Genomic DNA, 23,545 nt, shown 5'->3' with positions numbered 1-23,545 from the left:
ATGGCTGATAGAAATAAAATGTTTGTTGCTCGCAGCACCAAAATTGCCAGTGTTGTGATTTGATACTAATTGTTTTTGCGAAAATGTCTTCTGCATGTCCCGAAATTTCACTATACTAAATTTGATTGCATTCGGACTGCTAAAATATCTAATAGAAAGCGTTAACTGAGGTCACTGCAATTATGTTAACCCTGGAATGATGCATACAGGTACATCATCGATTTTTCTTTACCTTTGGTCTTACAGCCAAACTTATCAAATACCAAAGGTATTTGGCAAATTATCCGTTTTGCCAGATGAACAATAATCACGTAATTATAAGTTAATAACAGTGAATGCACAATGCCACTTATGAAACAATGAATAACTAATGATGTAGTCCACTGGTGCCCAAATAACGGTCCTCGGAACATATCAGGCCCACAAACATATTCGATGCCAGAAATAAGCTTAGTTTTCAATTATATGGAATAAGCAAAATATATTTGTAGCACGCCTGCATACGACTTATGTTCAATTTGGTCCACCAAGCAAAAAGTTTGGGCGCCATTGATATATCTATCAGTCACGGGAACTTCAAGTGAAAATGCGTAACTTCATCCGAAATATAGAAGGTTCACAGAAGGCTATTAGTTCACTGATAATCGGACTGAGACTATGATTTTGAACACTCCAAACTTTGGTTTCCTTTCTACTATTTTCTCTTTAGCAACTTCTCAAAGAGTTCCTCATTGAGAAAATGAGTGGTTTTGATTGGGCCCACTCTTCGGGTACTTTTTTTTTTTTTTTGTAACTCTTTCCGCCCAGTGGGCACTAAGAGGGCCTCTTATAGCAAGCCCATTATGGGTTCGGCCAGGCCCACAATGGGGCGGCCGGGTGGTGAGGGACGGGGACCGACATATCCGGACGGACCACCCCCCGAAAAATTCCTGGGGATTTCTCGACCCGTTCGGATTCGATCCCGGGTCCCCCAGGGCGGTAGGCTGCTAACCTTGACCGCTCGGCCATCCGGCCGCTACTCTTCGGGTACTGGCTTGTCAATAGTTTAGTACCAATTCGTTTGACTTCTATGTCTTTACTGTTTTACATTTCTGTGTCTGGAGCGAATCTACATTGGGACTAATAGAGCTTAAGCCCTGGGCTCCCCAGTGTCAAGGGCCCACAAAAGTTGAATTATTATCAGAAATTTTTAATACTTTTTCTTTAACAATGAACACTTATCGTATAGTAAAAAATAGTTAATAGGTTAGGACAGGTTAGGTTCGGTAAAAATGGAGCCCCATTAGAGTTCAATAAGCCCTAGGCCCCGAGAAACCTAGATCCGCCTCTGTTCTGTGTATATATTGTGTACTTGGATCTTGTTTATTAATAGGGCTTATTATACTGGTATAGATTCTGATTAAACTAGGTCCAACTAGACAGTATATACACAGAGTTGAATACCAGTTTAATTTTAATGGGGTCTTTGACCCAGTAACAGAAAAATCCAACTACCTTCTGCTTCCCAATACAGGAAATAATTATGAAAAGATGTTATTGATTACAGAATCTTTTCTATAAGAAAAAGCATAAGCATAAGCATTTATTAACACGAGAATGTTAATGAAATATTCAAGAATCTCCCGTACGTATTTTATATGTATACAAATAGTGTTCTCTGAAACATTAATGGCAAAAAATGATAATAAGTCATTTTAAAATAGTTTAGAAGAAATAGCAAGTTCAAACACAAATGATAGTGTTTACTATATAATACTAAGTAGGAATTTATAATTAAATTCCGTAAAATATGCATTAATTGAAAGTTTTAGAATATTTTCAACCATCAATAGCAATTAACTCAAACACGCGTAACTCGTAAGAATCTCTTATTTGCGAGCTTGAAATTATTCACGCGACTACTATAACAAGACGTTTTATAACTATAGCCACATTAAATTACAACTCTGCTATTACATCTTTTGTAAATGGATTAAACATGCAGTACCAAAACAGCCAAACTTGCTTGAGTTGCTTCATGAGACCAATATGGACAATCACTCTTATTTACGGTTTTCAGCCATATATAATTTGTAATTGCAGAAACAGTAATGGTTTTATTTTAAAATATGCTAAATTCACAGAGAAATACATAAATTTTGTAGAATTCTTTATTTGGGCTCATACCCTTATGAAGGTATGGCAAGCAATTCCAAACATAGATCATTTTGCAATTTGTCACGGATGGTATAATATATTAAAGGTAAATGCAAGACCATATAAAATTGCAGCTGCAACCATGTTCTTGGCTTATGCTTCTGTCTTCAGTTACATGAAAATGTCAAAGTTCAATCTTGTCAGAAATGTCAGAAGCGAATATTTTCGACAGAAATTCGAATTTGAACGAAATCGATTGATCCAAAATACCTCCATTTTCATTTCTGTTATGGTTTCTATTTGTTCAATCGTTTTTGAAATCATTAACTTGATTTTCTTGTATCCCGAACTACAGAAAACACAAAAGTTTCGGGGAGAAGCTCTCTTTTGTAGTGTTGAAATCGGGTTCCTGCTCCATTTGTTCTTTGGAGGTATTTTATTCGGTTTCTCAGCATTAGGATTGTTGTTATTCGTATTTAAAAAAGAATTCGAATACATTCAACAAGAACTTTCTTCAGTAAGAAGAAATGACGCCAACTTGAAGACGAAATTAAATGAATTTATGATGAATTATGAAGAACTTTGGCTTTGTATCTATGACATAAACTTCAATTTCAATTATCCATTTTCGATTATGTATTTCGGAATCATTTCTGGCACGAGTCTTGCATATTACTTGTTGCTCTTCGTTACCGTTCAGGAATTCATCAAAATTGCGTTATATGGATTGGTTATCCTCGTGACTTTCTTCTTCATATTTGCAGGATGTTTGCTATGCACATTTGCATTTACGGTAAGAATCTCCTAATACAGCGTACTTATTTTATGTAATACAGTCTTATGCAGTGTAGATATTCTTTTTAATATGTTGTCTGCTTTTAATAGGGTTTTTTACTTTATTGTTAATTTCGGAAATGGCAATTATTGCCTTTTTGTCATGGGCATTGGAAATTAATCCAATAAACTTATTCAGTTTCTTTAATTGTAATTATTTTACAGATGGAAAATACATTTCAAGACATCCGACAATTTGCTCTACGTAATTTAGAGTTTGAAGAAAAGCTGAAGGTAAGAACTGAAGTCTTAGTAACCAAATCTTAAAATGTGTTAATGAATTTAAATTTCTTGCAGATTCTAAATTTTATGAAAAGATTTGGAAAACAATCGTTGGCTCTTGTAATTTTCGGAGTTTTTCCAGTCAACAAAAAAATTCTATTAAAGGTATTGACTTTTTCAAAACAAAATGAGAAATGTTTATTTATTGATACATAACAGTACAGTAAATGATTTACGTTATATTTATTTTTAATTAAAATATCTGTTAAGTTTTATGCCTTTTGAAGATAATTAATAAACATTTTAGCATTAAAAATATCAAAATGAAGCTAAGAAAAATTTTCAGAAACTATCTTAAAAAACTACGGGCTGGGTTTCAGTGTTTATTGTATTTTTGACACTTTCTGTTCTGGGAGTGCTACGAGGGCTTTCCTTTATTCACCATGTGTTCGAATAGGTCCGCAATGGGGGACGGAACCAAGAGATGAAGGGTGGGGACTGATATATCCTGAATAATTTCAGGATATGTGAAACCTGTTACTCTTGGGGAAATTTCTTGGTAAGGTTCATATCTCGAGTGGTACATTGACACCTTAACTCAATCGGAACCCAATACTATAAGTTCAATATTAAGTAGTAATTTCAGACTGCATTTTTTTCCACAAAATGCAATATATTAGAAAGTAATTGCCGTAGCAGAGCACAATTTACATTCTTTAAAAATGTTACTTAAAGAAAAAATCACAAGACAAACATGCCCATTAAATTACAGGGCCATAGAAATAAACTGTGTTTGCCCGTGTCTAAAACAGGTATTGAGAATTTCATAGTTTTTCTTGATAATAGTTTCCTTTATCTTATGAGTGGCCTAATTAGTAATACCACTGAACACTGGCAGTTAGAGCAGATTCGTGCTTCATCAACGGGCTTGTCAGGGCGTACGTAGGCTTTGCGGTATTTTATTTACATTTTAAACACGTAAATAGAAGCCAATTTTCCGTAGAAAGTCTTCCAGATGGCACACCTCCTTGGTAGATTGTCCATGTTTTTCGGTGCCTCATTCTATAAATCCATCAATCCCTTATTTATGAAGTTGTCAACACGTATATATTTTTTTCTTTCTTGTTTATTATACTATACACAGTGTAGGGCCATTATGCCGCGGGCCAGTGATCCGCGAATTTGCTTAAGCCGCGCAAAAAGCTTAAATCCCAATTTTTTGACACTATGGATCGTACGGACCTGGACATGAGCCTCTCAAACACTCGAGACAGGTGTTGACAGCTGTCATTTTGGCATTTCTAATGTCCGTGATTGTCGTGGTATGCATTATCGCAGATTAAATATTTAAATGCTGGCTTATAACTTGAAAGAGGTATTTATAGAAGATTAGCCTTTTATTTATCAATAAACAATAAAATAACTTACAATGAAATTCAAATACAGTATTAATCTGTTTGATCCACGCTGAGTTGCAGCGTTATGGAGGCTGCCATTGTAACCGATTCACACCTTACAACGCTATAAAGTTAATCCACGGTAAATCCACAAAAAATCGACTCGTATTTAAAGTACATTGTATTATTTTTAATTCGATAATTTGATAAAACTTGAAATTGTATAAATATGAGTCACAAACTCAACGTAAATCACATCAGTTTCTGAATCTATAGCGTGCACATCATATTTGCTTTAAAAATTTTTAGGCCGCGCACTACCTAAGCCGCGGTTAAGCAGTTTGGACCCCAATCACTGCGGCTTAATGGCCCTACACTGTATATAGTATTAACTATTTTTAAATTTTATTTTTGTTTAAAAGAATGTTTTCCTTATTCTAGATGGCAAGTACTTTGCATTCAGTTTTTTCGACCCTGACGAAACTGAAAAGTATAACTAAGTCGTAATTCTCCAAATTTTAAATTGAAATGTAATTAATTTGACATATTGTTTTTTCTGATAATAATTATTAAAAGTTCTTACAATGCTTTATTTCTAAAAATTTTAGGTATATTATGAGGACCATACACCATTATTATTGTATGAATTCATTCAACTGCAGTCCAAATCCTTAAGATTGTAATAAAAATATTTTTCATAATGACTGAGACATATAAACACCTGGACCCAATGGAATTCACACTCTACTTGTTTTGTTTATTTTATTCTACTTTCTTTTACAATATCCACGTGAACATCATGAAACTCTGCTCATTTTCTATGCAGCTGTATCATTTTTTTTTTTTTTTTTTTTGGATATTAGAATTTATAACACCATATATATTTGTACCATTGGTCGAAAGATTGTAATATATGACATTATATAGAGGCATCAGAATGAACACTTGGAATCATTTTGTAAATAAGAGTACAAGTAACAAAGAAAACTTAGCGTACGTTTCAGTCTTTTCGAACACTGTACAATAAAATGGTGACTACGAGTTACGTTTTGTATTTTACGCTACACATATATAATAAAAATATGCACAACAGAAGGCCTTTGGAGGATCGTAGAAGGCTATCTACATTCATAGTTCTCCTTTCATAAAAATTGCTTTTTATTGGAATGATTGTAATGTACGTGATTTTTGCCATTTTTTATAACAGGCAAGCAGACCGTTTTTAATATTCCTGAATTTGTCAATAGAAAATTTGAATCTGAACAGACCTACTCGATTTGAACTAGTGTTTTGCCTGGTGTGAAAATCTTTGATGATAAACGATTAACATTTTCAAGAGGTAACAACTTTCATCTACTTAGAAACTAACTCATTTTCCCTTCGAACAATCAATGCAAATTTTATTTATTACATATAACATCATATTAGCATGTACATGTGTATATTTATCATCTTAGTCTACAGTAATAAAGCATTAATGAACTGATTGTGTTTGTCACGTATAAATTTTTAGGTAGTGTTCTGTTCTTTGAGAAATTAGAAAAAATAGAAGATTCTGACACGTAAGAAAGAGATAATAATTGTTTATTCAGCATAATGAATGTAGAAGTGTAGTAAAGAAGCAGAGAAAAAATTCTATTCTGTGTTAATTTCATAGCGAACTTACTGTGAAAAAAGGAAAAAATTTTCTAAAATATTGATTGTTTCTTAATTTTTCAAAACTTTCTCATTGTGCATTGTTCATTATAGCCTACATGAAAACTCAAGTAAAAAATCAATATTTCGATTATCGATAATGATACACTCATTCACATTCCAGGAATTAACATTCAATTCTAGACAGTCTTTAATTTATTACATTATTTAGCAATTGTAATGCTTCAAAAATCTATTAAAATACTTCAACTAAGTGCCGTGCAATGTATAAAATTCTATATTAAGCTTTTATAACTTTAAGCTTTATTTATTAAAGTTTATCACGACAAACTCATAAAAATACAGGTATACCTCGGGTTACGTCGTTTCGAGTTAAGTCGTTCTCGATTATACCTCGTTTGTCAAAAAAGTATATGGAAAAATAAAAATCAAGTTTAAGTCATTTTATTCGACTTTACGTCTGTCCGTCACAAATAATGAAGTCGTAACATCAGTAGAAAAGCGTTAAAAGCACAAAAAATCATGTTACTGTACAATAAATAAGAATAAAAGTATATAAAATCATATTAAAATACTCAGAATCAGAATCGAAATATCAGAATCAGCTGTTGATGCTGACGATCCACAGCCATCTACGTCCGCGATGTAAAAAAACAAATTTAATGTAAATATTGGTAAATTTAACATAAATTAGTTTTTTTTCCACTATCACAAAATAATTTTAATAACTGTATTTGTTATTTAACCTCACAAAATTATTTTATTTTATAATGTCTTAGAGCAAACCACATTCACAAATAGAGTCCGGTATTTACTGTAAACATCGCCAAATTGTAAGCATGTACTGTACATGTATTCGTAAATTTAGATTACTTTTTTCCTGTACTGTATTAAAAACTAAAATTTATTTGTTGGTAAGCTTAAAATAGATTCTTATTAACCATATACAGTAAGACCCCGCTTAACGCGGGGAATGCGTTCCTAGATGACAGAGCGCTAAACGAAACAGAGTTAAACGGGGTCATCTTAATATGTAAATAAGGGGGATACGTGAAACAGAACAGAGAATAGGAAAATTTATCAGTTTTTTTTTTTTTGTTTTATTTTGTAACATTTATTGTTAAATACTTTTTTTATTACACTAATTATAGACTTATTTACTGCTAATATCGATATTTATTTATAAAACATTCATGAAAATAAAAAGAAGTTCGAATAAAGAAGTTATGTTTGTGATGAGGAAGGTTCTTCCTCATTTGACATCTTTTGTTTCTTTGTGAAGAAGTCATCTAACGTCGTTTGCATTTTCCTGTTGCGTTCAGCAAGCAGTTGTCAATAGCAGGATATCGCATCTATGACACTTCGTCTCGCCTTTGAACTTCTATCAAAATTAAAATCATTTTGTATAAACTGATCCATAATTTCCGTTATAGTGGCTAAACTTTTTTTTAGAAAATCCGGTGAAAGTTCCTTTTGTTCCTCATCTTCAGAAACGCTAATTTCGTCATCTTCATGCACCTGTTGTTCTACTAATCCTTTAAGATCGTCGTTGGAAAAACTTTCTCCAGTTGTAACTTGCAATAATTCTTCAATATCCTGCGCATTTATATTATCCAACCCTGTTACATTAGCTAGCTTAAGAATTTCGTCGACATCAACAATGGATTTTCTTGTGTCAACATCCTTGCTTAGCTCCGGCCATCCTCCATACTCTTTTTAAACATTTCTCGGTCACCTCATTCCAGGAAAGATTGATGTTGTCTACAGCATCCATGATATTATAGTTTTTCCAAAAATCTCTAATGGATTGTTTATCTGCTCCATCTGTTTTATTAATCAGTTGTAGGAATGTCCGCTGCAGATAATAAGCTTTAAAATTTGGTTGACCAAAATTTGATATTACGCCTTGATCCATTGGTTGAATTAACGAAGTTGTATGTGGCCGCAGGAAAACCACTTCTACTGGAATGCAGGTTGTCAAGTCAGACAAATGCGTTGGATGGCTTGGAGCATTATCGATCAAAAGTAGAGATTTCGGTTCTAGTTTTTTAAATTCGCAGTAGCGTTTAACAGACGGGCAAAAATGTTCGGTAAACCAATTCTGGAAAATTTTCATAGTGATCCAAGATCTTTTACTGGACTCCCAAATTACTGGTAAAGATGATTTTGAAATTCTCCTCATTACTCTTGGGGTTTTGGAATGATAAACAAGCAATGGTTTTAATTTAAAGTCTTCATTAGCGTTACTACCCAGTAGAAGTGTTAAACGATCTTTTGTAGCTTTAAATCCTGATGCTCGCTTTTCTTCACGGGTAAAAATGTACGTTTTGGCATTCTCTTCTAGAAAAAGCCCGTTTCATCAACATTGAAAACAAGTTCAAGAGGACATTTCCCTAGTTCAATGATTGCTCTTAATGTTGCTGGAAATGCTGCAGCTGCTTTTGTATCTCCACTTGCCGCTTCTCCAGTAACCTGTATGTTATGAAGATTGTTTCTGTTTTTAAATCGATTAAACCACCCACAACTAGCTACGAAATTTTTACTCGTGTCGCCTTTTTCATTCTGAATATGGTTAAAAATTTTTCTCGCTTTTTCTATTATAATTGCTTGACTTAATGGCATATTGCGTTCAACTTCATCGTCAATTCAGATGGAAAGTCGTTTTTCCATTTCTTCAAACACATTGCTTCTGATACGGGTAATTTTTGTTGCCGAAGTCGTTGTGGTTGTAGTTGCTGATGATACGACCCCCCCGTTTTTTCTTTATTTTTTAAAATTGTCCGTATTGTTGAAGTTGACAAATTTAATGCAGTTCCGATATCAGATTGCCGTTCACCTTATCTAATCGTCTGAGCACCCGCATTTCAGTTTCCAGCGAAATGTTTTTTCTTGTCGCTTTACTTTCTTTTTCTTTGCAGTTACCCATTGTAAAAACTAAAAAATGCCGTATTTATCACAATAAAATAAAATAATATGTTTATATCTTTAAACACAATAAAGTTGATGACCGATCATAAATCAACTGTGACGCAGCAAACATGCGTTCGGGGAATCCAACGCTGCGTGCGATCTCGGGGAATTCCCATACTACCGCGTAATACACAAACAGCGTTAAGCGGGGCAGCGTTAAGCGGGTCTTATTGTATTATTAAAAATGCATTTATAAATAAAATACAGAACTGGAAATGGTTATTTGTAGTTTAGACTAGACAAGTGAATTCGGAGACAAGTAAATTCGACTTAAGTCGCCTCTCCTGGAACCAATTTCCGACGTAAGGTGAGGTATACCTGTATATTATTTGATAAACAGAAGATTAAAATATAAAATATTGAACTATATAATTAATATATGCAATTAAATTTTAAAAAGTTACAAAATGGTATTGATAGGATGAGAAGCAGCGACAACCCTCGTCTAATAGGCCGGATGGTCGAGCGGTGAAGGTGGCATCCTACCGCTCTGGGGGCCCGGGATCGAATCCGAACGGGTCGAATAATCCCTAGGAATTTTTCGGGGGGTGGTCCGTTTGGATATGTCGGGCCCCGTCCCTCCCCACCCGGTCGCCCCATTGTGGGCATGGCCGAACCCATAATGGGCCTACTAAAAGAGGCCCTGTAGGTGCCCACAGGGCGGAAAGAGTTAAAAAAAAACCTCATCTAATAATATCCTAAATTCAAATGGGTGAAACAGATGGGTTCAAAAACCCCAGGAATTTTGAGGGTGGTTAGTCTAGATATACTAGTCCATTCCTCACCATTTTGCTATTCCATTGAATTCGTAAAAGACTTTAATGCCTAAAAGGTTGAAAGAGTTAAAAAGAACAGGAAAATAGGATGTGTGACGTAATTAACATTTTATGAAAACAAAGGCGATTACAATCACTGATCTGTAAGTTCAGAGGTAAAACTTCAGCGGTAATAGTTAATAATCTTTCAAACAATCCAATTGAAGTCAGTCTCATATACGCTCATATTCATAAATAATCAAGGATCAAGTGTTGGTGTTATAAGAGAACCAATAAGCATTCACGTGCTAATTCATCACTCTTCATCCTTACTAGTAAATAATCTAGGTTCCATTAACAGATTTTAAAGAAAAATTTGAATTTTAACAAAATTGTAATGGAAATTGTACTAACAGAAAGGGGTTTGCATAGAGTTGGCCATGAATAGATATAAAAACTTTAATGCCACCACTGTTATTAACAATGATGGCACTAAAATTTTTGGATCTGTTTGTCACAATGGTGCCACTGCGCGAAATAATATATAACTGGATATTTACCCAGTACCATCATTGTTGCACTGAGTAAATATCCAGTTATATATTCCTGTACAAACGTGAACAGAAAACAATTTAGAACGAATGTTATAGTAAATAAAAATCAGATCAGAGTTTAGTAATTACGAAATTTGAAACTATTTACCAATTTGGAAAATAATTTCAAGAAATATTCAATAATAAAACAAGAAAATGATAAAACATATCCGATAACAAGCAAAAGAAATGCCCCAAAAAAGTCCTCCAAAGACAACGGTTGTACGTTTTCCACAGGAGCAAGACCTTCTTCCACCAATTCTCTTCCAAGCACTTTTCCAATGATACCACTTTCGTATAATGCCCGTAATCTGTAAATATTTAATTACTATAATAATATAATAATGAAATCTTAATGTTATGGATTCATATATTTCATAAAATAAAATCAAATATTGAGAAATTGATTTTGAAACATTTACATACACTCTGTTCAGTTTTCTTTTATGTGTGAAACCTCTTCTCATGAAAAAAGCGTAGTAATTTGGGTGTACACTTTCTTTGGAAATCAGATACTTAGAAGGAAAGTACTTCTTAAAGTATTTTTCATTAAATGAATAAGTAATCACTGCTAACTTCTTCTTGTAATTTCCAAACAATGGTGTAAGAACATTTATATTCGTTTCCCAGTACGCTTTGTACTTACCAGAGTACAAACGTTTAACGTATTCTAAGTCAGAAAACTGTAAAAATAGTTTTAAATTATATCAATTGTAAAATGTTGAGTAATGTTGAATATTTTAAAATATAACAAACATCCTATGAAAATTATATATCTTTGGCACTGAAGGAAAATGGCCCCACAGTGGCCGAGTGGATAAAACCACTGAACACTGGTAGTTGATTCTGGATTCGTCCCTCACAAATGGGCTTATCACAGGGAGTTTATCAGGCTTTAATCGAATGTCTAAGACTATTTTTCAACCTTTTTCATTGAGTGACACCCCTGATTGAAAAATAAAAATCGTGGCACCCTTGACCGGCGGCCGGCGGATCTAGAATCTGAGTAAGGGGGGCTAACGGTGGTGGGGGCAAATGAATTTTTTGTGAAAACGAATATTATGCGCAACGCTGGGGAGGGGAGGGGACTCCCTCTCCGGGATAAAAAAATTTTAAAAATTGACAGTTTGAAGTAGCATTTTAATGCAAAAATAATGTTTCTACGTGTTCAAAATCAAAATTTAAGTCCATTGAATTTTGTCAAAATACTGGCAAATTATCTTGAACTACACTTTAGGCATTTTCTTGGAAATTTATTTAAGGTCCTAAACTTTGCGACACCCCGGTTGAAAAACACTGGTCTAAGACATAAACAGAGGCCAGTTTCCGTTAAAAAGTTTTCCCGAGAGGCAACGTAATACATGGGCTATTTGCCAATATGGATTGGCATTATTAATTTAGTTAACTGTTGGCAGGGGCAATTATTAATCATAACTGTAATACAATAAATATTTTAATAAACGGTGGTTACTGTATGAAAATCTTTAAATACCTTATAATGAATGCAATATAGTGAATCATTGGTCATTATTAATGACCAATGTTTGACTATATGAATTAATTGAAGTTATAAGTTTTTGATTGAAAATATCAATTGGTTGACCAAAAAATTTGACCCCAAAGAAGCGTTGGAATCGAGTGAAACTTTATCACTGATATCGTAATTATAACGGCTGTAAGTAGTCACATTATCATGCAAACCAAAATTTCTTGTCAGACAACTATACAATTTAAAGGAACATTTAATATTTTGTGAATTTTTTATCTGCATACATGCTACAATACCGTTCCTCATGGATGCATTTTATCGATCCTAGTCACATTTGTCTCTTGACATTGCAGTTGCTATATCAATCTTCCAAACTTGTAAATAGCCGATTTTATTATCTCATCTGATTTTCCAAATGCTCGATGGGCATCAAATATAAAACCATATAGACCAAGTAAATGTGGCAACGTGACGATGAATTTATTTAGCAATATCCTGCTGCAAAATGGCTGATTGGAGCCCTACTACAAAAGATTGCCCATAATGCCACAAAATTTCCCAAATGTATTTCTGTAAGGGGGTACCAACTTATCATGTGATAAGCAATCAGTCGTTAACGATCCATGCTTTTCTGACACGAGACTGCTGCAATGCCATACTGCCGAGTGTTGGCAATGTTGTAGTGCTCATGACGTAGCGCGTATGAGTTTCCGCGCAAGCAAATTTGTCTCTGCTAGTTATCTGACAGCAGGAACGGGAGGAAACAGTGTTCTGTAGCAATAATTACTTCTGCACTGAATGGTAGTGAAAAACGTCATTGTAGTTATTTGTGCTAATTACATGACCAGACGAGTCTGTATTATCCTGATCATTTTATGGCGCGTCTAGAACCTGTGCATGTTTGTCATCATTACCTACTGTTCCCAACGTCCTCTGAAAACCAGGTTACAAAGGCCTATATGGCAGGAAATTCGCAAAAGAACTTCCGCTTTTCATAGCTTGATAATACAATCGTTTTACTTTGCTAGCTGTGTAATGTACTGTACTGTACAACTGCAGCACAGACATTCCTGAAGACTGATGATTTTTAAACAGTAGATACAGTGAAAATTCTCAACACAGTGAATCTCTGCTAGTCTTTTCATAAGATACTGGGATAATGATTTAAGACAGATTGGTGGTCCAGACGTACAACCAGACCACAACTGCAACCATTTACTTATCTTAAAATTGGTGAACAGTTAGTAATTGGTCATAGATGTTGCAGAGGGATCTGGCAACAGCACATGGACAGGGACGCGCGAGAGCAGATGTCCATGACGCATGTGTAAGAGCAGAGATCGCTCGGGCCAAGAAGGATCCGAAATAAAACATTTAAAGTAAGTGTGCCTATGTTTTTGTGTCTCGGAAGGTTTAAGTACTTTATAAATAGCTTATAAACATAAAACAAACCACTTAAAACAATGGATTTGCACTTCACAAACATTTTGACTGTATCGAGTTTTTTGGGTGTTTTGCGCATGTATGTCTAAGAATTATATAGGAGCTAGTTTCTCATATAATGACCTTCCAGAAACATTTCCTTCTGCAGATTACTCATGTCTATCATACCTCATAAATATACCCAAGCAACATTTACATACTTGTTTCATACATAAGTGTATAATGAGATTATTAGTAACCACACAATTTATCTTGCCGCATAAATATTACTATAAATATTACACACATTACCTATTTTCAGAAATGGAAATATTATTGAAAACAGAAGTAAGTGGTAATATATTCCTTCATTTGCTGTCCTATTTAGTTTACAGACTACAGGCCTACCAAAGGCCAAGTGCATAAAACTACTAAACACTGAATTCGTGCGTCATAATCGGTCAGACCATGTGGCGTTTTTCTGATTTTTTTCAGATCTCTAATACCTAAATAGCTGCAAGTTCACTCCTGGGAAAGTCCTTCTGAAAGGCACTTTCACTTAGCAGATCGCCCATTGTCTTATATTGCCTTAGTCTATTAATTATTGCTACAATTTATTTTCTACATGGAGAAAGTTTTAATCCGTATATGTAATGAAATGTACATTACCGCACACAATGTTTATGTTAAATTAACACTTATTTATTGTGCCTTAAAATTATAAAAAGAATTTGTAAGTTCTGAATTAACTATTACAGTATAAATATCGCATAAAATTGTAAAATTCGTTTCACGTATTAATATGAATTTTCTACTAACCATCAAATTATCAACGGCTGAGATATCCAGTATTGAAAGACAACGATATTCTTCGTTTTCAACGGCTGATAACAATTCTCCGAAAGTGGTTGGAACCGATTCTCTTGCTTTTGAAGTCATAAAAGATTTCAAAATTCCACCATATCCCCATAATAAAATAACAGTGCACAATAACCAAATTCCAAATGCTAATCTAGATGCCGAACGATTTACATACTTCATATTAACACCTGTAATGATAAAAGTTCAAAAATGTAATCAAACTAAATCAAATTTATCCGCATCAGTGATTTTCAACCTGTGTGTGTGCAAGTTTTGATGGCACTGCAATGCGTCAATAATACCCTGATATCTATAAACGAAACGTAACAATACAAGTTTCTATACAAAAAATACACAAATAATAGGAAAAAGTGGCATAAAACTGAGGTAAATTTAACTAATTTTCCGAAATTTTGTTACTCCTACGGCAAGTTTGTGGCACACCATGGAGCTGCGACACAGCAGTTAAGAATCACCGATGAAAATAATTCAAATTTACCTTGAGCAGTTAGTGTAGTGAAAAGAAACCAATAAGATTTCTTCAGATTCCATGAATTTCCATGAGTATCTTTTAATAATTTAGTCAAGATGAATCCAAACACAATGGTGGTAATCAACATTGCCAACCAGATCTTTATTAAATTTGTATTACAGATCATTAAATTTATCAGGAAACATAAAATACGTATAATCACAATAAAATAATTATTACGTACCTGTATAGAAAATGGAGTGAGTATTGAGAACCATGATAGTTTATATGTTGGATGTATTACAAAAATTATCGTGTCAAACGTATAAATAGGAGAAACGTCCGAATACTGAAAACTTTGGTACGAAATCGCTGTACTTGAGAAACTAATATCCGCCATCTGTTATTTAGTAGAATGTAAAATTTACTGGTATTAGTTTTTTTCTGCAAAATTGCACAGAATTACATTACATATAAAATATCACGTCATTTAGGGTAAATGAAAAGTAATACAAGATATCCCAAAAGTCTTCATACAAATCAAGCTCACCAGTGGTGGAATAAATGAAAGAATTAAACACTGGTCGTTGGTTCGTGCCTGACCAATGGGCTGGCCACCATTCAGTGTTCTAGGTTTTCTTCATGTGTCTAAACAGAATCTAGTTTCTACATAGAAGTCTACTAGAAGTTACCCCATTGGCAGATCACCCATGTGTTCCGTTGCCTTACTCCGTCAATTCACTGACACAAATCTTAATTCCGACATTTTAATGTTTTGTGAATGCAGTTACATTTCACCTTTGTATGCATGGAAACTTTTGAAACACCTTGTATTTATCTTTATAAAAGAGAAAATATTGTTGTTACATATGTTTATCTTTCTTCCTCCTGTCGATCAGTAACTCTCCGTGTTTCAATCAACATATCTTGACATATTTTTGTGCAGACCTATTTGTTTTCTTCCTACAATAATCTATCTTCTATCATCCCTCCACCAGATGGATAATTTTCGCCGAATTTTTAAGATACATTTAAGTTAGCGTGCGAATTTTTTTTTAAATAGTAAAATAATGGTAATAATATAATGATAAACGAAATTTAGCATGGTGGCTTGTATATGAAGGGCATTGATGCTATTAAATTTTGATAGTGAAAGATCCAGAGAGTGGGGAGATAGAGAGAATCATGTATCTCAAGAGAGGTAAGACTTAATAGAGATTTTATTCGTTATTAACATTTACACTCTTTTATGAAACTTGCCCCTACCCTCAAAATTAAGCTTTTTGCTATTTTATAGTAATTAAAAATATAAAAATATTTTATAACAAAATCTGATAACAGATGGCGCCACACACAATTCTATCTTTTACTTAAAAATATGAAAGTTTATAACTATTTGCTATTTGTTTAATATCATATTAAATTTTCTGAACATCTATATGTAATTTGCTATAAATTTTAAGTGTACATATTGGTTTAATCTCTCCAAGATTGGTTTAATCTCATATTGGTTTAATCTCATATTGGTTTAATCTCTCAGTGAGCTCTCCAATTGAAAACCGTGATGTGATAAGTCCTTGAAATTTATAGCAAATTACATATAGCTGTTCGGAAGATTTAATATAATAGTATTTTTAAATAAAAACTCATAAAAGCCAGGAAAGTTATGCAGCTCTTGTTACTAGATTTTTAAACTACCTATCAACCGCATGTCACACTTTGTTACCAACTTTTAGACATGTGGCATGTAGTCATGGTATTCTAATGTGGCATCAACAAGGAATACCTTGTTGATGCCACATTAGAATACCATCTCTTATATTAGAACCAACCATTTTTATAAAAAATATCTATAGTAAATTAATTTATTCATATTTTTCACCAGTCTTCTAACCAAAAATAAATATCTGAGCAAGCTGAAAAAGTCGTAATTAGTATTAGATAGATTTTGTAAAAATAAGTAATAGTACCCTATTTTTATGTGATGAAAGCGAAAGCTTTTCGAATCCCTCCATTGCTACGGTTTTATTCTGGTTGAAGATATGGCTAGTTTCAAAAATAGCCCAATAAAACAGAACAAAATTCACTCATTAACCACAAAAAATTGCAGTAAAAACTGCTAAAGTAACATTAATATGTTAAATAGAGCCTGTATATGTATAGAATAGCCAATTTCACTTTAGCAGCCTTGTTTTAGCCAGAACAGTGAAACCTTCTTCAGCCTATTTTCAGAGTATTTTCTGAATTTTAATTTTATTCTTTAGACATTTCTTATATCCATGAAATGGGTGGAAAAGGTTTATTATAAAATATATACAATTTAATTTAAAGTTTTCTATACATATTCGTTTAGAAATGATCATACATGCAAAATCACTTTCATAAAAATGAGAATACCTGATGATGAAGTTGTACATTTTCAATCGCGAAGAGTCCTTTAGAATTAGTGACCACTAGCTTTTTCATTCGTCTTGGGAATTTACACCTAAAGGGCAATTGATAAAATGTAGAAAGGTAGTACAGTATAACAAAAGATTAATATGTAGTAAGATACAGTTGATATCACATAAAATAATTAATAGAAGAATATTATACCCATGTACAAAAAAAACCAAGCATAATTGTCTAATCTATAGATAGGAATCCAGATATACTGTACAAAATCTCTCTTGTTGAATCAGAAACTGGAGAGAGAAGGAACCTGATACAGCATCTTAAACATCATGGAAAAAAGTCAAGTTTTCATAGTCTGGAGCAAAATTATGTTTATAGGCCGTACTGAACTCCATGTTTGTAAGGAGTGCCATTTATTACAAGAAGATTTTGCAATCCCAAGTGATATCTGAAGCACCATGTGTATAGTGTAGTAAAGATTTTATTTTTATGGATGACAATTCTTGCACACGTAAGGCTGCACTTGTCAATGAGTTAGTCAGTGAGAAAGGTGTCGCGCTGGACGTAGTTACTTTGCCATCAACAACGATGACCCGACAGAGGAGACACTCCAGTGAGAAAACGCATCACCTGAATAACCCAAAATTATTCAGGTGATTGGATGAACACGGTCGTCAAGATGATTGGACTGACGATGGTCAAAATTTTTGATATTCAAGGGTATGAAGAAATAGATAGGGGAGTGTTTACGTGTGGTAGAAGAAGAGAGTATGAGGGTCCTTTAACAGTTCGACCTGATGGAATGAAGTTAGAAAATCATCCTAAATTTTTTATGGTGACTTTTTATGAATAGAGATTTACTTGTTAACTTTTCGAATGGTTTTGTTCCTTCCATTCAAACCCACGCATTGATGTGATACCTTTTAAAACAGGAACACGCAGAGTTTCATCTGTTCAGCGTACTATTCACAGACAAAGAGAAAAGTTATGCATAAAAGACAAAACTGTAGGTTTGACTGCCAGTCGGTTCTGACGGAATTTCAGTATGAATAAGTGAAGTTGTATCATTTTGAATTATTGCAGTTTTAAACTTAAATACAAAGGAAGTTTCTATTAAAAAGTGTGGATGTGACACATGTATCCATACCATGATCAAATTAATTTTTTAGCGCAGCATGGCCTACGAGGCCATTACGCTATGAAATAGCAATAAGTCAATAAAATAAGTTTTAATCATATGTTGATTTCATTGATTCCTCCTATTCGAATGAATGATATTTGAGCATTTAAAACAGTAGAGGAGAAGGTGGTATTATGAAACCCCTCCATTTCAGACTGATAATAGATGCGAAGCCTAGCAAATTGTGGCTGAACTGCACTAGGCAGACATCCATAGCAAGGGAGGACGCCTCCCACTTCAGTTATGCAGTTGCGCTCAATGAAACAAGACGTTTGTGTTTTTCGCAATTCCAAACTTTTGAATGGTAAGTGAATTTAATTGCTTCTAAAATATAAATCATGTATTTTTTCGAATTAATTTTTTTTTTAAATTTTCAGACGCTTAGAGCCTATCTGAACAAGCCAAAGAAAAATCCAAAGAGACAAACATGGAGACAGGAGAAAATGGCAGAGGCAGTGAGTATGATAAGGGACAAGAAAATGGAGCTGAAGAAAACTGCAAAATTTTATGAGGTGCCAAAAAACTACTTTGCGAACTCTCCTTTTGCAAGAAGACATTCGTCCGGAGCAATTTGTAAAAAGGACACTAGTTAGAAAGCCAATTCTTCCTGAGAATATCGAAAAAGAGCTGGTGAATATATATTGTTGATGGAAGTCATATTTTTTTTTATTATTAAAGCAATTTAATAGTTATCAGTACTTTTCGCACAAAAATGTAGGCGTTGTTATGATACCCTGTTTACAATCCACTATAATGTAAATGGGGCTCCATAATATAACCTTCTCCTATATACTTATTATTTATATAGTTTTTTTAAATTCATTCCTAGTATTTGGAACTTATCGCGTTAACTTTACTTACTTATGATTGTATTCCTAATAAAAATTGAAATATATTAGTAAATAGTGAAATATCAAATGTTTCACAAAAAAAAAAGAACGAAAACCATTTAATCCAAATTCAGCTCGTATTCTCACTTATCTATTCTTCTTCAATATAGTACCTTTGTGCTTTTAAAAATACAGCAATTATTTTGTTATTTCTTCCATAAACGGTTTATTATTGAAAGCAATAATGTTTTCTGCATACTTCTTGCGAGAGCATAATACGTGTACAGCGATTTTGTCAAATAATAATGATCTTCAACTGTCGTGTGATTGGCTGCTTTATCGGCGTACAGCTTTACGTAACGTAAAATGTAGAACACTTATAAAGAGTATAATTATCAGGCCAAACTTAATTACCTAAAGACAAGCAAACGAATTATGCGCTCATTGAGAAGTCTCCGAATGAACCATAATATCTTGATAAAATCCAGTTTGAAAACATTATTCAAGATAAATAATTTTAAACAGCTGTATTTCATAATTCTAGAATTTGAAATGTTATTGGAATTTGAGAAAATGCTAACCTTTAGCTTACACAAAAAAAGGCCCAGCTGTTTATTATAGAATATGACAGAGTTTTTTACTGTTGGATTTTTAAGTGTACAGTGACAAGCGCAGCAAACCTCAAGAGGGCTAAATAACAAATTCAAAATATTTGACTAACTATATATACTGTACCTATTAACTATCTTTTATTAACAGAGCAAGACGGTGCGATAAATCATAATTGCTATCATAAATATTTTTAAAATCATAGTTTTCAAATTCGAACAACTGATTTTTAATTATCTGTTTTGTGTTAAAGGGGAGGGTTAAGTCCTTGTAGCCCTCATCAATTCGCCTATATAAGATGCATGTTTTAAATACATTTTTATGTAAAAAAATTAAGCGTCATTAAATTAGGATTATAATCACATCTTGTATTTTATACATATAAGTAGTAGCTTGTTTGCATCATAAGAACTGTTACAGTACCTATGTCAAACGGAAGTTTTTGGTGATAGCCACTGATAATAAATACCCCTTTTAAACGGCATAAAATCAAGCTTATTATTATCTTTTTGAACCAGTGGAAACGTATAAGTCTGCAATTTTAAAATTACTTCCCAATTAATATCAACGTTTTCCAGTAATAGTTGTAAACAATTCTTCATTATTTCTTATCGTTTATGTTTTACATTTAAATTTAAGCGAACGAAGACAGTTGAAAAAATCTCGGAAAGATTTCATGACATAATTACTAAGAACTGTGTCTGCACATTCACATATGAATAATAATAGACTTCTGTCCCTAAAATTGTGTTAGATGCACATTAATGAATAAATAAAAAAAAAACTTTTAATGACTTGCATCAAATTCTTCTAAGTTTAAGACCTCCTTATATGCATTTTGGGCATATTTGCTCTTGATCAGTCTTGTCTTTTACAGATCTAGCAAAATGAATTATAAATTACACTACGGATTAAGACAGTTTAATATTAAACTATATGTGTAAAATAATAATTTATCAAGAGAAATATATATGTTGTAAGTGACAACCTGACAATTAAAATAAATAAAACGAGTAAAAGTAAAAATTGATATAAAAATAAATAATGAATTGTAACCATTCTGACATCAATTACTGCAAATAAAAGGAGGTTACATTTTAAAATGCACCTCCTCCTCTTATTTGCTGTCATCAAATAATACACTGTACCATATAGCTATGATAATAAATTAGTTGTTATTGGTGCAACTTTGCATTTTAACTTTGTTGGAGTACTTAGTACACATGTAGTTTGAAATTATTAAATTCTTGTATGAACAAATTAATAAGTGCAGCTGTACTTAGTTCATAAAGCTGTTCAACAAGTATTTCTACTTTGAATTTTTGTTTTCTTATGCCTTATCAAAAATGAAGAGTAACTGGACTTTACTCGTTTTAAAATAATAATCTTAAATTAAATTATTTTAAGTTATTTTATTTATTTTAAAATGAATTAATGTTTCATTTATAAAAAAGGAAATAATTGTTCCACAGGTATTACTTACATAAGAATAAAGATTAATTTATAATGAATTGAAAGAGAGGAAAGTTTTGAATTTAAAATTTAGTTTATCATAAAATATAAATTAAATTAAATTATATGAATAAATTTTACCTAATTTTCATCGCATTCTCAATCAGCTCTATAAGTTTAATATTTTGAAGATATTCAGTATATCCTTTATGGCACGGAAAAGGTTCTTTCAACTTCTGAAAGTAGAAATCACAAAGCACTAAAGTTCTTTATGAAATATTATATCAAAAATTTTTAAATTTTAATGTCTGTAACAAGAAATTTAGTCACAGGTAGGCAGGGTCTGACTTAATAACAATGCTATTCGTTATTAGCATTTACAATTTTTTTTTTTTTTTTTTTTTTTTTTGTAAAACCCATCCCTACCCTGAAATTCGGCTTTTTGACATTTTATAATAGTTTAAAATATAAAAACTTTTTAAATAAAATATGATAACAGATGGCGCTACCAAATACTGCCGGGAAAGTTAAGCGACTCGTTGCTGGATTTTTCTTATTTCATAAAATACGGCTGGTTTTCGGGATTGCAAGATTAGGCTACAAGTAGGAGATTGAGATATTTGTAGGGGTTCTAGGCCAGGGATGGCGAACCTTTTTGAGTCCGCGTGCCATATTGTAAGCGTACTTAGCTTTTAAGATGTTAATGCGTGCCAATATCTTAGACTTCGAATAATGACATTTAAAGAAATTAAACGAATACGCTTTAGTTCGAATAAATGTAAAAAATCTGATTGAAAAAAAGATGATCAGGTAATAAACAGAAAGGATGATTGAAAAAGATAGAAATCATATGATACGTTACGCGCCAGATGATTTCTGTTACGTGCCACTTTGGGCACGCGTGCCATAGGTTCGCCATCCCTGTTCTAGGCTACTATTTTTGGTCAACTTATTACTTTTTGGGCCACTTTAAAAATAATTTTGGCTACATTTAGAGGAATTCTGCTTACTTACTATAAAACCTATCTGTCGACCTGTGAGGTTCTCACCGGACACGCGCTGTTTACCTGCAGTTGATTTATATTATTATTTTTAATTATTAACTAGCGAAATTAACATTTGCTTAATAAATAAATCAGGTACGTGGCATTTTGCATATTAGACAGAAACGTGTAAATCTCGGATAATTCGAAATTCGATAATTCGAAGTCGTGAATATTTCGCCGGCTTCTGAATTTCGAATTAACGAAGGTTTCCTGTAATTAATTATTTAGTAACATTATTTAAAATTAAATTGTGTTCTATACCTTTCATCGTCTCGAAACACAAATTTGAAATATTACAAAACGTCAATTTATAATAAAAATAGAAAGATTAAGACATAAAAAATAATTACCGATGCAACATTGAAAGGAATTCTCCACACATTATTCTCACGCGTCGTATCTGAAAAATTATTGAGAAACGAGTATAAAATTTGATTTGAAAAAAAACTATATAAAATTTCGTATTTATTTATACAGTAGAAGTTCAAAACCGGTAACAAATCGGAAGCACACGCTGCTGTATGCTTCTCATTTGTTTACTCACGTTTATTAGTCAGTTTGAAGATGCAATGCATTCTCTCTGCTGTGTCCCGATCACATCACTTTCTATTCCAACACACGGATTATAGAAGAATACATTGCAGTAGGCTTTACCTTGATTCTGCTACTAACTTTATACAGCTTGGTGAGATTACAGGTAATCAATAGTAAGCTATTCGATGGCGTAGTTGCCATGAGCTCCCAGTCGTTTTTAAAATGACAAGTGTTTACAAACACTTTTCTGAAGACGTCATTGGCAAAGTAATGAAACAATAAATGGCTTGAGCATTGCCAATGGCAAGCATCAAGCGAGGAACATGAATAAAAAAGAAATTCTCTAGAAAACATATTTCTATATGTAAACTGAGATATTCTGTGCAATTTACATATAGAGATACCAGAAAACTCTCAGATCTTTATGGAGCTTTATGAGACTATATCATTTATTTGCATGCAGTATAAGAAAGTTTCGACATTTACATAAGTGTGTCATCGATTCATGGCTTCCTTCTTAGCAAAAGTTTACACTGGGCACTTAGTGTTTAAATCTTGGCACTTAATTGTACTCTTTACATTGTGATATTTAGGATCTACATAAAACAAAAGTTTCCGTGATAGAAATTTCGTTAACTCGAAAAGTTTTCTTTGTTTCTGACATTACAAGAACTTACAGTATTGGGTTAAAGT

The 23,545-nt window shown here is 32.9% G+C and overlaps 2 protein-coding genes and 1 long non-coding RNA gene across 3 annotated transcripts; 1 reads left to right on the top strand and 2 right to left on the bottom strand.

Moving 5' to 3' along the window:
- Nucleotides 1-3,151: 3,151 nt before the first annotated feature.
- LOC136969022 (uncharacterized) lies at nt 3,152-5,198 on the top strand. The gene is made up of 3 exons (XR_010879751.1): nt 3,152-3,204; nt 3,268-3,357; nt 5,031-5,198. It is a non-coding gene; the product is annotated as an uncharacterized lncRNA (long non-coding RNA).
- Nucleotides 5,199-7,577: 2,379 nt separating this feature from the next.
- LOC136968999 (tigger transposable element-derived protein 1-like) lies at nt 7,578-8,427 on the bottom strand. The gene is made up of 2 exons (XM_067263066.1): nt 7,957-8,427; nt 7,578-7,880 (listed from the first exon to the last, which is right to left on the bottom strand). Exons 1-2 carry the CDS (start codon nt 8,425-8,427, stop codon nt 7,578-7,580), a joined length of 774 nt encoding a protein of 257 aa, XP_067119167.1.
- Nucleotides 8,428-10,642: 2,215 nt separating this feature from the next.
- On the bottom strand, nt 10,643-23,053 carry LOC136968998 (glutamate receptor ionotropic, kainate 5-like). Its single transcript, XM_067263065.1, has 8 exons — nt 22,973-23,053; nt 21,414-21,508; nt 17,205-17,292; nt 15,052-15,207; nt 14,835-14,967; nt 14,294-14,523; nt 10,990-11,246; nt 10,643-10,874 (listed from the first exon to the last, which is right to left on the bottom strand). The coding sequence occupies exons 1-8, from the start codon at nt 23,051-23,053 to the stop codon at nt 10,643-10,645; spliced, it is 1,272 nt and encodes a 423-aa protein (XP_067119166.1).
- Between the last annotated feature and the right edge of the window lie 492 nt (nt 23,054-23,545).

This window comes from Centruroides vittatus, unplaced genomic scaffold (assembly GCF_030686945.1).
Source record: "Centruroides vittatus isolate TY-2023 unplaced genomic scaffold, ASM3068694v2 contig_1683, whole genome shotgun sequence".
Taxonomy (NCBI): domain Eukaryota; kingdom Metazoa; phylum Arthropoda; class Arachnida; order Scorpiones; family Buthidae; genus Centruroides; species Centruroides vittatus.
Note: the sequence above shows the minus strand (reverse complement) of the source record. Positions and strands in the feature narration are given on the sequence as shown.